The 13,475-nt window shown below is 51.5% G+C and overlaps 1 protein-coding gene across 2 annotated transcripts; it reads left to right on the forward strand.

Annotated features, from left to right (window-relative positions):
• The first annotated feature begins 2,750 nt into the window (after nucleotides 1-2,750).
• Nucleotides 2,751-13,086, forward strand: Ckm (creatine kinase, M-type). Of its 2 annotated transcripts, NM_012530.2 has the most exons (8): nucleotides 2,830-2,906; nucleotides 6,180-6,391; nucleotides 6,862-7,016; nucleotides 7,480-7,612; nucleotides 8,892-9,063; nucleotides 10,430-10,553; nucleotides 11,230-11,419; nucleotides 12,712-13,086. In NM_012530.2, exons 2-8 carry the CDS (start codon nucleotides 6,199-6,201, stop codon nucleotides 12,888-12,890), a joined length of 1,146 nt encoding a protein of 381 aa, NP_036662.1. In that variant the 5' UTR covers nucleotides 2,830-2,906; nucleotides 6,180-6,198; the 3' UTR covers nucleotides 12,891-13,086. The 2 variants fall into 2 exon arrangements, with proteins under 2 accessions (XP_017444265.1, NP_036662.1); XM_017588776.3 differs by lacking the exon at nucleotides 6,180-6,391 and having other exon boundaries at nucleotides 2,751-2,906.
• The last annotated feature ends 389 nt before the right edge of the window (nucleotides 13,087-13,475 follow it).

A 13,475-nucleotide genomic window follows, 5' to 3' on the forward strand; every position in this document is an offset into this window, starting at 1 on the left:
TGGGCTGCTGAGTGAGCCCAGTTCCACCCTTACTAGCTCTCAGCACCCAGGAGAAGACAGTCAGGAGTGACACAGCAGACAGAGGGAGTATATGGAGACCTGGAAAGGGACTGGGGACACAGTTCAGCTTTGCCCAGAGGCCACCAAAGCTCTACACCCTCTGAGCTGCCCTATACCCCTATGATTGGCAGCTCTTCTCCTCCGAGCTGTTTGCCCTTGGGCTGGTAGCTTAACCTTTCTGTGCTCTGCCGTTGAGAGTGTTCACAGTCACAGTGTAAGCACTTGGAGCAGTACTTAGCATCAGCAGCCACACTAGCCTCCTGGTAGTTATGTCTCCTGGCAGGCAGAACCTGCTGTGAACTGGCTCATCCCAGGTCACATGATTAGCCTATGCTTGCAAACCATCCTGGAACGCTGAGTTCCCGAATTCAGCATCTCCAAAAGACAAAGGACTTAGAGCAAGGGCTGGCAAGATGGCTCAGTGAGTAAAGGTGCTTGCAGCCAAACTGACTTCAATCCTCAGGACCCACAGAGTGGAGGAAGAGAACTGATTACCACAGGATTGTCCTCTGATTTCCTCAGTGCCCCATCCCTGAAAATAAATAAATAAATAAATAAATAAATAAATAAATAAATGTAATCTTTTTAATGAAAAGAAGAGGCTGACCCAGGCATGGTGACCAGGGTCTTTAATCCTAGCACTGGGTAGGCAGAGACAGGAGGATTTCTATGAATTCAAGGCCATCCTGGTCTACAGAGAGAGTTCCAGGACAGCCAGGGCTACACAGAAACCCTATCTGGAAAGACAAACAAAATTGGATGGCCTAAGAGGGGTTCTCAGAGGGCAGCATGTGCTCCCTGGTGAGCCTCTGACATGGCCGGAGCCTGGTTCTCTCTGCCTCTAACCCTCGGGGGCTCCTATGAGCTCCTTGCCCAACAGTGTCTTCTGTGTGCCCTCCTTGGGCTGTTCCAGTCTTCCCTCAGCGTTCCTTCCTCCGGACCTTGGCACCTGCTCTTCTCTCTGCTCCCTCCCTGCACAACCGGCTCTGTCCACATCAGAGGTCACAGGAGGGGGAGGGCACCGTGTACCCTCTGTTTCCCCGGCAAGGGTTCAATAAACCAATGTTTTTCGAGACAGGGTTCCTCGGCATAGCCCTGGCTGTCCTGGAACTTGCTCTGTAAACCAGGTTGACCTTGAATTCTTGAAATCCAGTTGCTTTTACTTTCTTGGGCATCACCTTCTAAGACCCCAGGGAGGCCTTTGCTATCTGACCATGCTGGCAAGGAACATGGGGTGCCAGGATCAGAGGCTGAACATTTTAAACACTTCTTCCATTCTCTGCCCTCTAGAGCAGGCTCCCCTCACCAGCCTGGGCAGAGTGGAGTGAAGCCATGCTGACTACCTCAGACAGAATCAACGGAGGGAGCCTGGGGCAATCCTGGCTCCTCCCAGGCAGAGGAGGAAACTTCCTCCGTGTGTGTCTCACTTCCATGAATCCCTTCCTCGACCCCGAAGTCCTTGGTCACAGCTGAGGTACAAAAGGCTCCTGTCATACTATGTTCTGCTCTGGTCTGCCTTCCACAGTTTTGGGGCGACCTAGCCCCTCTCCCAAGGGATGAGAGCAGCCACCAGGGGTCTAGGCTATCCATGTAAGGAGGCAAGGCCTGGGGACATCCGAGATGCCTGGTTATAATTAACCTGGACACGTGGTTGCTCCCCCCAACACCTGCTGCCTGACCACCCCCACCCCCACCCCAGTGCCTGGGTCTTGGGCTCTGTAGACATGGAGAAGCTTGCTCTAAAAATAACTCTATCCCTGGTGGATCCAGGGCGAGGGGCAGGCTGAGGGTGGCCACGTCCCTCAGCTCCAGGTTTGTTTTCCCAAGAGTGGTTTTTCTGCTTCTGTAACTTTCTCTGTCCATTCCACTGTGGTAGGAGCAACCAGCACTGGGCTTCTGGGAGAAACTGAACCTGGTTCTCAAACTTCGGCTGCAGTCACTGTCATCCCTGCGGCTGGGTAGCTTCAGGCCCCTCTCTCTGGCTCCAGGATCCTCCCTGGGTCTGGGGCCCTTGGCCTTCACTGCAAAATTTCCCCCAGGTGCTGTAGGCTGGAGTCCTGGCTTTAAAGAACAACACTTGTCTGATATGCACGGTTCTGAGCCTATAACTGCAAAAAATGACACACAGCTTGACACTTGGGTGGCTGAGGCAGGGGGATTGCCATGATTGCAAAGCCAGACTGGGTGGCATAGTCTCAAAAAAGCAGAAACAACTAAATAACTAAAGACAGGCATATAATCCTACTCAGGAGGCCGAGGCAGGAGGATTGTCACAAATCTGAGGCCAGCCTGGACTATATAGCAGGTTCTAGGCTAGCCTTGGCTACAGATTAAGAAAGACCCTATTTCAAAAACACAAAGGAAACAAAGTGAAATGGTTCTCCCAGCTGCTGATGCTCAGCAAGTCATGAAGCTAAGGGAGGGTGCTGGCTACAATCGAGGCTGTGGGGGCTGAGGGCAGGCTGTAACAGGCTCAAGGGCCAGGGCTTATTACGTGCCTGGGACACCCAGAGTATTACTGACCCATGTTCCCGGCGGGGGGCCAGCTGTCCCCCGCCAGCTAGACTCAGCACTTGGTCTGGGAACCAGTGAGCTAGTCAGCCCCTGGGGCAGCCCATACAAGGCCATGGGGCTGGGCAAGCAGCACGCCTGGTTTCGGAGTGGGCACGGTGCCTGGGCAATGAGCTGAAAGCTCAGCTGCCCTCAGGGGCCCCTCCCTGGGGACAGCCCCTCCTGGCCAGTCACACCCTGCAGGCTCCTCTATATAACCCAGGGGCTGCAGGGGCTGCCCCCGGGTCACCACCACCTCCACAGCAAAGACAGACACTCAGGAGCCAGCCAGCCAGGTAGGGCCTGAGAGGAGTCACGGGGTGGGGGTAAGGGTGGGGTGCAGGCGTCCAAGGGTCCTCTCACCGGGTCGTGTTATGGTTGTGGATTTTGCAGCAGAAGTTGTGGGGACAAATGCCTGAGCCACCTAGGCATCAGTAGCAGCCAAGTGTCCCTTCCTTGCAAGGTAGGGTGGGCTGGGACTTTGTTCAGCAGAGTCAACTGTCCCCATACAGACAGCTGTCTCACTGGCATCTGTCAGTGGCCCTTTAACTTTGTAAGCATGTGGGTCTGTGTTGTATCTCTGTGACCTTGTGTCTCATTGTTCTGGACTTTCTCTCCTCTCCTCTCCTCTCCTCTTCTCTCTCTCTCTCTCTCTCTCTCTCTCTCTCTCTCTCTCTCTCGTTGTCAAATTTTAAGAATTATTACATTTCGTTTTGTGTGTGGAGTTGGGGGTAGACAATGTCACAGTGCACACGGGGCAGAGGTCACAGGACCACTTTGACCCTCTCGTGTGAGACTTGGGGACTCGCACCTTTACCTGATGAACTGTCTTGCAGGCTCTCCTTTGAGTCCTCTGACTGATTCTGGGATCTTGAAGGGTTGGGGCTACATGACTCAGTTTACCTGAGATCCTAGAGAATTTGTGATGAGTTCGGGGACTTGGAGGCTCTTTCTGCTTCTGCGTCCTGCTTGCCTCAGTGTCCTGTCTCCTGGGGTGCCACCAGTCTTGGAGGGGGGAGGACACAGAACCTTCTAAAGGGAGAGATCTGGGTTGGAAGCCCAGGGTGTCCTTGAGCCTTAGGGCCTGGCCGTGTGTCCTCCTGGCCACCCTAGCCCACCTGTCCCTATGCTGACTTAGTGCAAGGCGAGCCAGCAAGAAGGGAGGGACAGGTGGCAGTGGGGGGTGAGGAGCATCTAAAAATAGCCACAAAGTAGCAGCTTCAAGAGCTTTGGGTCTCTGTCCCGCCCCACCCTCTTCTCTCAGCTTGGTCCAGTCCTGATGGAGGCACAGTGCCCCACCCCCAACACACAGTCAGCGCTTCAGGGGTCTACTCGATAAAAGTTATAAAGAAAAACAATAGTAATAAAATACACATGATAGAACTGGAGAGGTGACTGGGGCAGCTTAGGGCTTGGCTCAAGCTACACACTCTCTCTCTCTCTCTATATATATATATATACATATATATATATATATATAGATAGATAGATAGATAGATAGATAGATAGATAGATAGATAGTGGGTTTCGATGGCCAGCCAGTCTAGCTCCAGGCCTGTGAGAGACCCTGCCTCAAAATAAAATAAAATATATAAAATAACAATGTTGCAGCACCTGAGGTCATCCTTTGCCACCACTGGAGTGTGCACACGTGTGCACATACACGAACCCACACGTACAAATGAGAGCATTAGCTGTCAGAATCCCTGCTGCAACCATGCTCATCAGGCATGGGCTGGAACTCAGGGATCTGCCCATCCCTCGGGGAAGCTTCAGTGTCACAGATACAAAGTCAGAGAAGCCCAGCCACAGCCTGGGGCCACAGAGCAGTGAGTGACTTAGGAGAGATGTGGGCCCTGTACACAGCCAGAGGTGGAGGGATTGGGAGCAGTGGCTAAAGCCTCCGGTCCTAATGTAGCAGGTACCTGAACGGATTTGGAGCAGAATCTTAGTGGAGCCTTTAATCCCTTTTCTCACATGTGCACATATAATCTTTACCAGGGTCCTCACTCAGAGCTTGTCGGAGTTCATTTTCTTTTTCTTTCTTTCTTTCTTTCTTTCTTTCTTTTTTTAAATAATTATTTATTATGTATACAACATTCTCCCTGCATGTATGCTTGCGTGCCAGAAGAGGGCATCGGATCCCATTACAGGTGGTTGTGAGCCACCATGTGGTTGCTGGGAATTGAACTCAGGACCTCTGGAAGAGCAGTCAGCGCTCTTAACCTCTGAGCCATCCCTCCAGCCCCGGAGTTCATTTTCAATTGGCCTGTGACAAACACCATGACCAAAGACAACTTTAAAAAGAGAAAGCATGGGGTTGGGGATTTAGCTCAGTGGTAGAGCGCTTGCCTAAGAAGTGCAAGGCCCTGAGTTCAGTCTCCAGCTCCGAAAAAAAGAACAAAAAAAAAAAAAAAAAAAAAAGAGAGAGAGAGAGAGAGAGAAAGCATTAATTCGGGGCTTACGGTTCCGGAGTGGCAGGCAGGTGGGCATGGTGCTGGAGCAGCAGCCGAGACCTCACATCTTTATCAACAACCAAGAGGCAGTGAGAGTTACTTGGGCATGGGGTGGATTTTTGAAACCTCAAAGCCCACAAGCAGTGACATGTCTCCTCCAACAAGGCCACACCTTCTAATCCTTCCCAGACAGTTCCACAGACTAGGGGTCCAAACAGTCAATGAAGTGAGTCTGTGAGGCCATTTTCATTCAAACCACCACAGACCCAAGAACAACAGCTGAATAAAATATCCATGTCATGTGCCAGGCACTGGCCAATGAGCCTTACCTGTCTTTAAACCCAGGAGGTAAGCACTGCCTCTGTGCATCTCCACTTTACAGAGAAGTAAACAGAGAAGTCAAACAGGTTCCTCAGAGACACACAGCTTAGTTTAAGTAACAAAGCCGAAATTCGAACCCAGACCCTCTGATTCCAGATCCTTGACTTCTTTTATTAATCTTATTGTTAATTTCTGGAGGCAGGGTTTCTGTAGCCCAGGCTAGCCTTGAGTTCACTGCAATCCTCCTGCCTCAGTTTCAGAGTGTTTGAATTACAAACATGGACCACCATGCCCAGCCGAGGCCTATATTCGGTTCCTCTGGGTTGAGATGGAGAATCCTGTAGCTCGGGTTGGCCCCCAGCTCTCTACGTAACTGAAGATGACCTCGAACTTTTGATACTCTGAGAGCTGGGATGACAGGCATGAGCAGCCACACCCAGACTTGCTGGGCACCAAACCCAGGGTTCTAAACTTGCTGGGCAGGCCAATGGAGCCCAGCCCCTGTCCCGTTTTTTTGTTTTTGTTTTTGTTTTTTTTAAATGTGGACTGTCCTTTCTGACTTTAGACAAAAGGTTTTGCCGTCCTTTCCCAGCTAGAGAGACTGGATCCCCAGCAGGGTCACATAGCCAGGATGTGTCCACATCAGGCAACTTGGGCTCCTGATATTTCCTCACAAGGCTGGAGTTCACAGAAGGGGACCCCCCCCCTTGTTTCAAGTCCACGGTCCGACGGACTGTAAGCCCCCAGCAACTGGGTTCTTGGGTCTGAGCTCAGCATCCTGTCTGATCGCAGGGTCCCAAAGGCCGTCACCATGCCGTTCGGCAACACCCACAACAAGTTCAAGCTGAACTACAAGTCGCAGGAGGAGTACCCAGACCTCAGCAAACACAACAACCACATGGCCAAGGTGCTGACTCCTGACCTCTACAATAAGCTTCGAGACAAGGAGACCCCATCCGGCTTCACTCTGGACGATGTCATCCAGACTGGGGTGGACAACCCGGGTGAGCCTGCAGCAGGACAGACAGACCAAAGGATTGGAGACCACTGGGCAGACAGATATCTGCCTGTTCCTGGGAGCCTCAGCTCCTTCCCCTCTCTACCTCTCTCTCCCTCTCTCTCCTTGAAAGATATGAAGATATCTAGAAACTCCTCCCTGCATGATAGGCAGGGGCTCTACCACTGAGCCACGCCCCCAGCCCCTCACTGGGGGATTCTAGGCAGGGGCTCTACCACTGAGCCACGCCCCCAGCCCCTCACTGGGGGATTCTAGGCAGGGGCTATACTTCTGAGTTTGCAGTCCGAGTCCTCTGTGGAAGTGGATTGTTTGAGTACCTGCTACAATTTGGGGTCTCCAAGGAGCTCTAATATCTTTGGCCCTGTTTACCTGGTCCCTGAAATGACCCTTTCCCCCATACTGAACACCTTCCTCCATCACAAACCTTCTAGTGCTGAACTTAGCCCCTCCCCACAGGTCACCCTTTCATCATGACGGTCGGCTGTGTGGCCGGCGATGAGGAGTCCTACACTGTTTTCAAGGACCTGTTTGACCCCATCATCCAGGACCGCCATGGTGGCTTCAAACCCACAGACAAGCATAAGACCGACCTCAACCACGAGAACCTCAAGGTTACTTGAGGTTACCCCAGGGGCAGGTGGTGGAGAGCAGAGAAGGCAGAGTCGCAGAGTAGACATGGGGATATGGGGAGACAGAGAAGACCCTTGAGACAGGATGAGATTTTTGAGTGTCCTGAGGACAGGTGGTGGGCAGTGGGTAGGGCGCAGGAAGAGCTCAGTACTAACATGGAGAATCTGGGGAAGATCCGAAAGCCTCTGGGGAGATCCTAGAAGACCTGGGGCAGATCCAGGAAGAAGTGGGCAGAACCCTCCAAGAGGACATGAGGGACACCTAGGAGGATGAGGGAGTCCCAGGAGGAAGTTAGGAGACCCCAGAGGACCCAGAGATCCCCATGAGGGGATACTCAGGAGGATTGGGGAGACCCTGAAAGAGCTGCAGTGAGAATCTTGGAAGATCTGGAGTGAGACCGGGGATGGCCAGGACTTCCTTCCCTGATACCCCAGTGCTCCCCAGGGTGGAGACGATCTGGACCCCAACTATGTGCTGAGCAGCCGCGTGCGCACTGGCCGCAGCATCAAGGGCTACACTCTGCCCCCGCACTGCTCCCGCGGAGAGCGCCGTGCTGTAGAGAAGCTGTCCGTGGAAGGTGAGATCCCAACCGCTGCACCGGGTTCAAGTTCCGGTTCCACCGGAGTTGGCCTTGGCATAAGAAGAATGGCTGCATTACCTGTGCTGTGCTGGAGGGTGGGGGGTCGGAGGGTCATAGCACACTGAGGCAACCTGGGAAGCCCTGCACTCAGCTGCCCCAAGATCTTCACACCCATTGCTGTCTCATTCACCGATTCATTGATTCAGTAAACATTACTCTGAGTGGGAAGCTGAGATTTCTCAGGTGAGGTGACACAGCCACGAATCAGGTGAGTGTGGCAGAGAACTGACAGAGGGTTATTTCTGTTAGTTGGCCTGAGCCTGGCACCCTATACTTGTAATCCCAGTACCTGGAAGGCTGAGACAGGAGGATCACCAAGAATTGAAGGGCCAGCCTTTAATCATATCCTCAAAAACAAGGAAAGAAAACAGACAATAACAGATGTTCCTAATGGCTGCAAATTTCTCTTTCTTTTCTTCCATTGAGACAGAGACTCCGTATGTAGCCTAGGCTGTCTGTCCTCCAACTAGTGATCCTCCTGTCTCAGCCTCCCAAATGCTGGGATTACAAGTATGTGCCCTTGGCTAATACAAGGTGTAAATTCTACAGTGGACAGTGGTTAATCTTTCAGAGGTAGGGAGTTGGGGGTTTTTGTTCTGGTTTTGTTTTGTCTTTCGGGGTTTTGTTTGTTTGTTTTTATTTTTTATTTTTTGCAGCATCTCTCTACATAGCCCTGGCTGCCCTAGACTCACTGTGTCGATCGAGCTGGTCTCAAAGTTAAAGAGATCCACTTGCCTCTGCCTCTGATCCCTGTAGTGGTCAATCTTTTTTTTTTTTTTTTTTTTTTTTTTCCGGAGCTGGGGATGGAACCCAGGGCCTTGCGCTTGCTAGGCAAGTGCTCTACCACTGAGCTAAATTCCCAACCTCTGTAGTGGTCAATCTTAAGCCCTCCATAATTATGTCACACATAGTGAGTTTGAGGCCAGCCTAGGCTACATGATAGGACCCAGTCTTGGTCCAGGAATCACACACTCTTGAGGGTGCACTTGGGGGAGGGTCTGCTTTATGTCCTTGGATGACATGGGGTCACAGAAGGGGGTCTCAGTAAAAGCTGGGAACGGGTCATGTGTTTGGGTTTAGACTTGGAGTTGTAGGTGGTTTGGAGACCTCTTTGATGTCTGGGTTCACAGTGTTAGGGCAAAATGGTGTGGGGTCCTCCAGCCTTGACACCTCAGTGGAAGTGAGGCTGCTGACTGCTCTCCTTGTGGCCCTTCAGCTCTCAACAGCCTGACAGGCGAGTTCAAGGGCAAATACTACCCTCTGAAGAGCATGACAGAGCAGGAGCAGCAGCAGCTCATTGATGACCACTTCCTGTTTGACAAGCCCGTGTCACCTCTGCTGCTGGCCTCAGGCATGGCCCGAGACTGGCCCGACGCCCGTGGCATCTGGTGAGTCTCTCCTTTTCCCAGCTCCTCCGGCTTCTTTCTGGCCCTCTGACCCTTCAATTGCAGGGGACAATGATCTTGCCTTCAAACCTTGCCTATCCTTGGTCAGGCATCATAGGTTAGGAAACTTGGACCAAAGAAGTAGAGTGAAATTACATTAGCCAGGACTATTGGCACAGGACTGGCAGGAGGTCCCAAGCTCGGGGCCAACCAGACTACAGTGAGTCTGAGGTCAGCTTGGTCTCAAAGTAAGAACTGAAAAGAGAGCTGGGGTGGGGCAAGGCTCAGTGGTAGAGCCCCTGCCTAGAATCCCCCTGTGAGGGGATGGGGTGTGGCTCAACTGTAGAGAATCTCCCTGGCATGCATAGTACTCAGATTTAATCCTTACTGTGGTAAATAAAATAAAATAGAACATTTATATTCCCTGAATTCAAATTCCAGCTATCACTAGGAGTATGGCCATACATCCCTGTATATCAGCTACTCGGGAGGCCTAAGCCAGGAGGGGTCCTTGATGGCAGGAACCACTCTGGTCAACAAAGGCCATCTTTATAAAATCCATTGTACAAGGCCAGGTGGTGGTGGCACACACATTTGATCTCAGCAGTCAGGATGCAGAAGCAGATGGATCTCTGAGTTTGAGGCCAGCCTGGTCTGCAGAGTGAGTTCCAGGATAGCCTGGGCTACACGGAGGAACTCTGTCCTGGAAACAACAACAAAATGCATCGTACAAAAAATACATATATGAAAATACAACAACAACAATGACAACAATAGTAATAGTAAAATAAATAAATAATAAATAAATAGATACTAAATCAGCTAGGCTGGTGGGTGGTGCATGCCTGCATTCATTATACTGCAGAGACCGAGGCAGGAGGATTACCACTTCAATGGCAGCCAAGGAATGCCCCCTCTTTCTGAATAAAAAAATCATTAAAATTGTTATATTAATGATAATTAAAAAAAACTGAACATGGTTGAACTCTGAGAACTCTGGGTTGCAAATCCGAATGGATAATCTTGGAATCCAAATGGATAAAACGTTGTCTGTAGGACCTGTGGTCACAGGAGGTAAACAAGGCCACTGTACCCCAAACTGACCTCAAACTCAAGATCTTCCTTCTTCTGGGTGCCAGGGCCACAGGCCAGTGCTTGCAAGGGGAGGAGGGAAGCTAAGCCTGAAGGTTTTGAGGGACTTGGGCACATGAAAGTCCTTATTCTCTCTGGTCTGGAGTTTTGCAGAGTTGTGACTGGGAAGCCGGTGTGCCGGAGTCTGTCCATAAAGGCTATGGACAAAGTCATGCGTTTACTTTCTTGGGCCATGGGGCTCCTGCTGACTTCTTGGCCTTGGGTCACTCCTTCTTAGGCACAACGACAACAAAAGCTTCCTGGTGTGGGTGAATGAGGAGGACCACCTTCGCGTGATCTCCATGGAGAAAGGAGGCAATATGAAGGAAGTTTTCCGCCGCTTCTGCGTGGGCCTGCAGAAGGTGGGTGTCTGCGTCTCACTGCTGATTCCTGTGTCCTGATTGCAACACCATGTTGTAAGGCCAAGCTTCTTCCAGAACCCAGCCCTGCCCTTCCAAACTCACCACACCCAGTTCCCAAGACTCCTCCCCTTCCACACTGACCAAGCCCCCAATCTCTGCCTCTTACACACTCACACACATGCGCATATACATGCATACACACTCATTCACGCACATGCATACAGACTCACACATATGCACACGCATGCATACACACTCATACACATATGAACACACATTCATACACACTCATACACACACGAACACACGCATGCATACACTCATACACGCACATGCATACAGACTCACACATATGCACACACACTCATACACACATGAACACACACAGCAAGCTCTGCCTTTTCTGACTTCACTCCCTAAGAGGGTCCTGACCATTCCCCCACCCTCACCCACTAACCCACCCTCACTTCCAATCCCCGCCCTAGCCTAAGCTTACCTTTCCGAACCCACCCGGATGCATTTTCCAAGCCCTATTCCCATCCCCAGGGTCGGAAACCAGCCCCATCTTTGCCATTGGGAGCCCCACCCCCACCTACGTCCTAACACCTGGCCCCTCAGAACCTCCCTGGCAGACTGCATTTGGAACCCAACTCCTGGTGCCCTCTCCCCTTCTCAGATTGAGGAGATCTTCAAGAAGGCTGGTCACCCCTTCATGTGGAACGAGCACCTGGGCTACGTGCTCACCTGCCCCTCCAACCTGGGCACCGGGCTGCGCGGAGGCGTGCACGTGAAGCTGGCGAACCTGAGCAAGCACCCCAAGTTTGAGGAGATTCTCACCCGCCTTCGTCTGCAGAAGCGCGGCACAGGTGCGTCCCGCCCTGCCCCGCAGCGTCCGTCCGGGGAGGGCTCTAAAGAGGAGGGGTGTCCCTGCAAGTTCCGGGGTCAAGACTAGTTGATGTGTGTTTTACATACATCCCTGATCCTCCACTGGCTCCTCAGAGTCTCCAACTGTAAATGGAATACGGCCATTCCATTCTGCAGGCTGCCACTCTCCCCCCCCCCGCCCCCCCGGAGCTGAGGACTGAACCCAGGGGCTTGCGCTTGCTAGGCAAGCGCTCTACCACTGAGCTAAATCCCCAACCCCCAGGCTGCCACTCTTAACCATAGTTTTCATTACTGCCTTCTCTCTCTCTCTCTGTCTCTCTCTCTCTCATATTTATATACATATACATACATACACGTAACAGTAAATTATATATAATATGTATAGTTTTGTTTGAGATAGAATGGGTCTCTATGTAGTCCTGAATGTCCCAGGATTCCCTATGTAGATCAAGCTGGCCTCAAACTCAAACTTACAGAGATCCTTCTGCCCTCAAACTCAAACTTACAGAGATCCTTCTGCCTCTGCCTCCTGAGTGCTGGGTTTAAAGTCATATGCCACCATACCCACACCTACTTTTCATTTCATTTCATTTCATTTCTTTTTTCTTTTCTTTTTTCTTTTTTCTTTTTTCTTTTTTCTTTTTTCTTTTTTCTTTCTTTCTTTCTTTCTTTCTTTCTTTCTCCTCCCTCTCCCCCTTCCTCTCCCCCTCCCCTCCCTTTCCTCCCCTTCCCCCCTCCTTCTCCTTCTTCTTCTCCTCCTCCAGACAGCATTTCTCTGTGTAGCTCTGGCTATCCTGGAACTCACTCTGTAGGCCAGGATGCCCTCGAACTCACAGAAGTCCTCCTGCCTCTGCCTCCCGAGTGCTGGGATTAAATATGTGCACCACCAATGCCTGGTATATATTTTTTTTTAAATTAAATTTATCTGTGTGAGAAGGGGCGCTCCCATTTCACTTGTGTGGATGTCAGAGGACAACTTTCCAAAGTCAGTTCTCGCCTTCCACCACGTGGGTCCTAGGAACTAAACCCCGGTCGTCAGGTTTAGCATTAAACTTCTTTACACACTCAGCCATTTCGCTGGCCTGTGCTATCTATAATTTCTTGTTGGACGGTTGAGCAGAGACCTCACCCTAAAGTCCAGGCATGCAGTGTCCAATAGTGAGAACCGGTGACTTGTGAACAGCGACTTTCCGAGGCGTTTGCAGTTGGGCACAAGGCGGTCCCTGCATCTCTGCTCTTGTTCAATGCCTCCGTGATGTCTGCTCCCGCGCAGGTGGCGTGGACACCGCTGCGGTGGGCGCCGTGTTCGACATCTCCAACGCCGATCGGCTGGGCTCTTCCGAGGTCGAACAGGTGCAGCTGGTGGTGGATGGCGTAAAGCTTATGGTGGAGATGGAGAAGAAGCTGGAAAAAGGCCAGTCCATCGACGACATGATCCCTGCGCAGAAGTAGGCGCCGCACAGAGCGCACCAGTCAGCGGCTTGCAGCTGGAGCCCCGCCCCCTGGAAGTCCAACCAACCGACTTTGCCCTCTGGGTTCTGGCCAATGAGAACCTGCCTCTCCGGGGCCCCGCCCGCCTGCTGGAACTCCTGCACTTGGGCGCTGCTTCCCCACGCCCTGCCTTAAATAAAAGTCCGTGGTGGTCTTAGCTTTGAGTGTACCAGCTACTGAGGGAGGGGTACCGGGGACTTCTCTCTTATGCGTCTCACTCGGCGGTCTGTCTGTTCTGTCTTCAGTCCTCTTTAGCTGCCGGGTTATTGCTGTTTTGAGACAGCCGCTCCTGTAACCGAGGATGGCCCTCAATTCCCTATGTAGCTGAGGATAGCCTTGAATTTCTAGTCCTTCTGCTTCCGCTTTCCAAGTTCTGGGATTAGAGGTGTGCGCCACCATGCTCCGCACAGATATGCACAGGTACACACACGTGTGACAGGCTAGAGGAGGGCTGTGGGTGTCTTCCTCTGTTGCTCTCAATTAATAATAATAATAATGATTATTATGATTATGATTATGATTATGATTATGATTATGATTATTATT

This window comes from Rattus norvegicus, chromosome 1 (assembly GCF_036323735.1).
Source record: "Rattus norvegicus strain BN/NHsdMcwi chromosome 1, GRCr8, whole genome shotgun sequence".
In the NCBI taxonomy this organism is placed as follows: Eukaryota; Metazoa; Chordata; class Mammalia; order Rodentia; family Muridae; genus Rattus; species Rattus norvegicus.

Coding starts and splice junctions, on each gene's coding strand:
- Ckm (NM_012530.2), top strand. CDS start 6,199: ATGCCGTTCGGCAACACCCACAACAAGTTCAAGCTGAACTACAAGTCG. Junction 6,392..6,861: donor GACTGGGGTGGACAACCCGG/GTGAGCCTGCAG, acceptor CCCTCCCCACAG/GTCACCCTTTCATCATGACG. Junction 10,554..11,229: donor TCTGCGTGGGCCTGCAGAAG/GTGGGTGTCTGC, acceptor TCCCCTTCTCAG/ATTGAGGAGATCTTCAAGAA.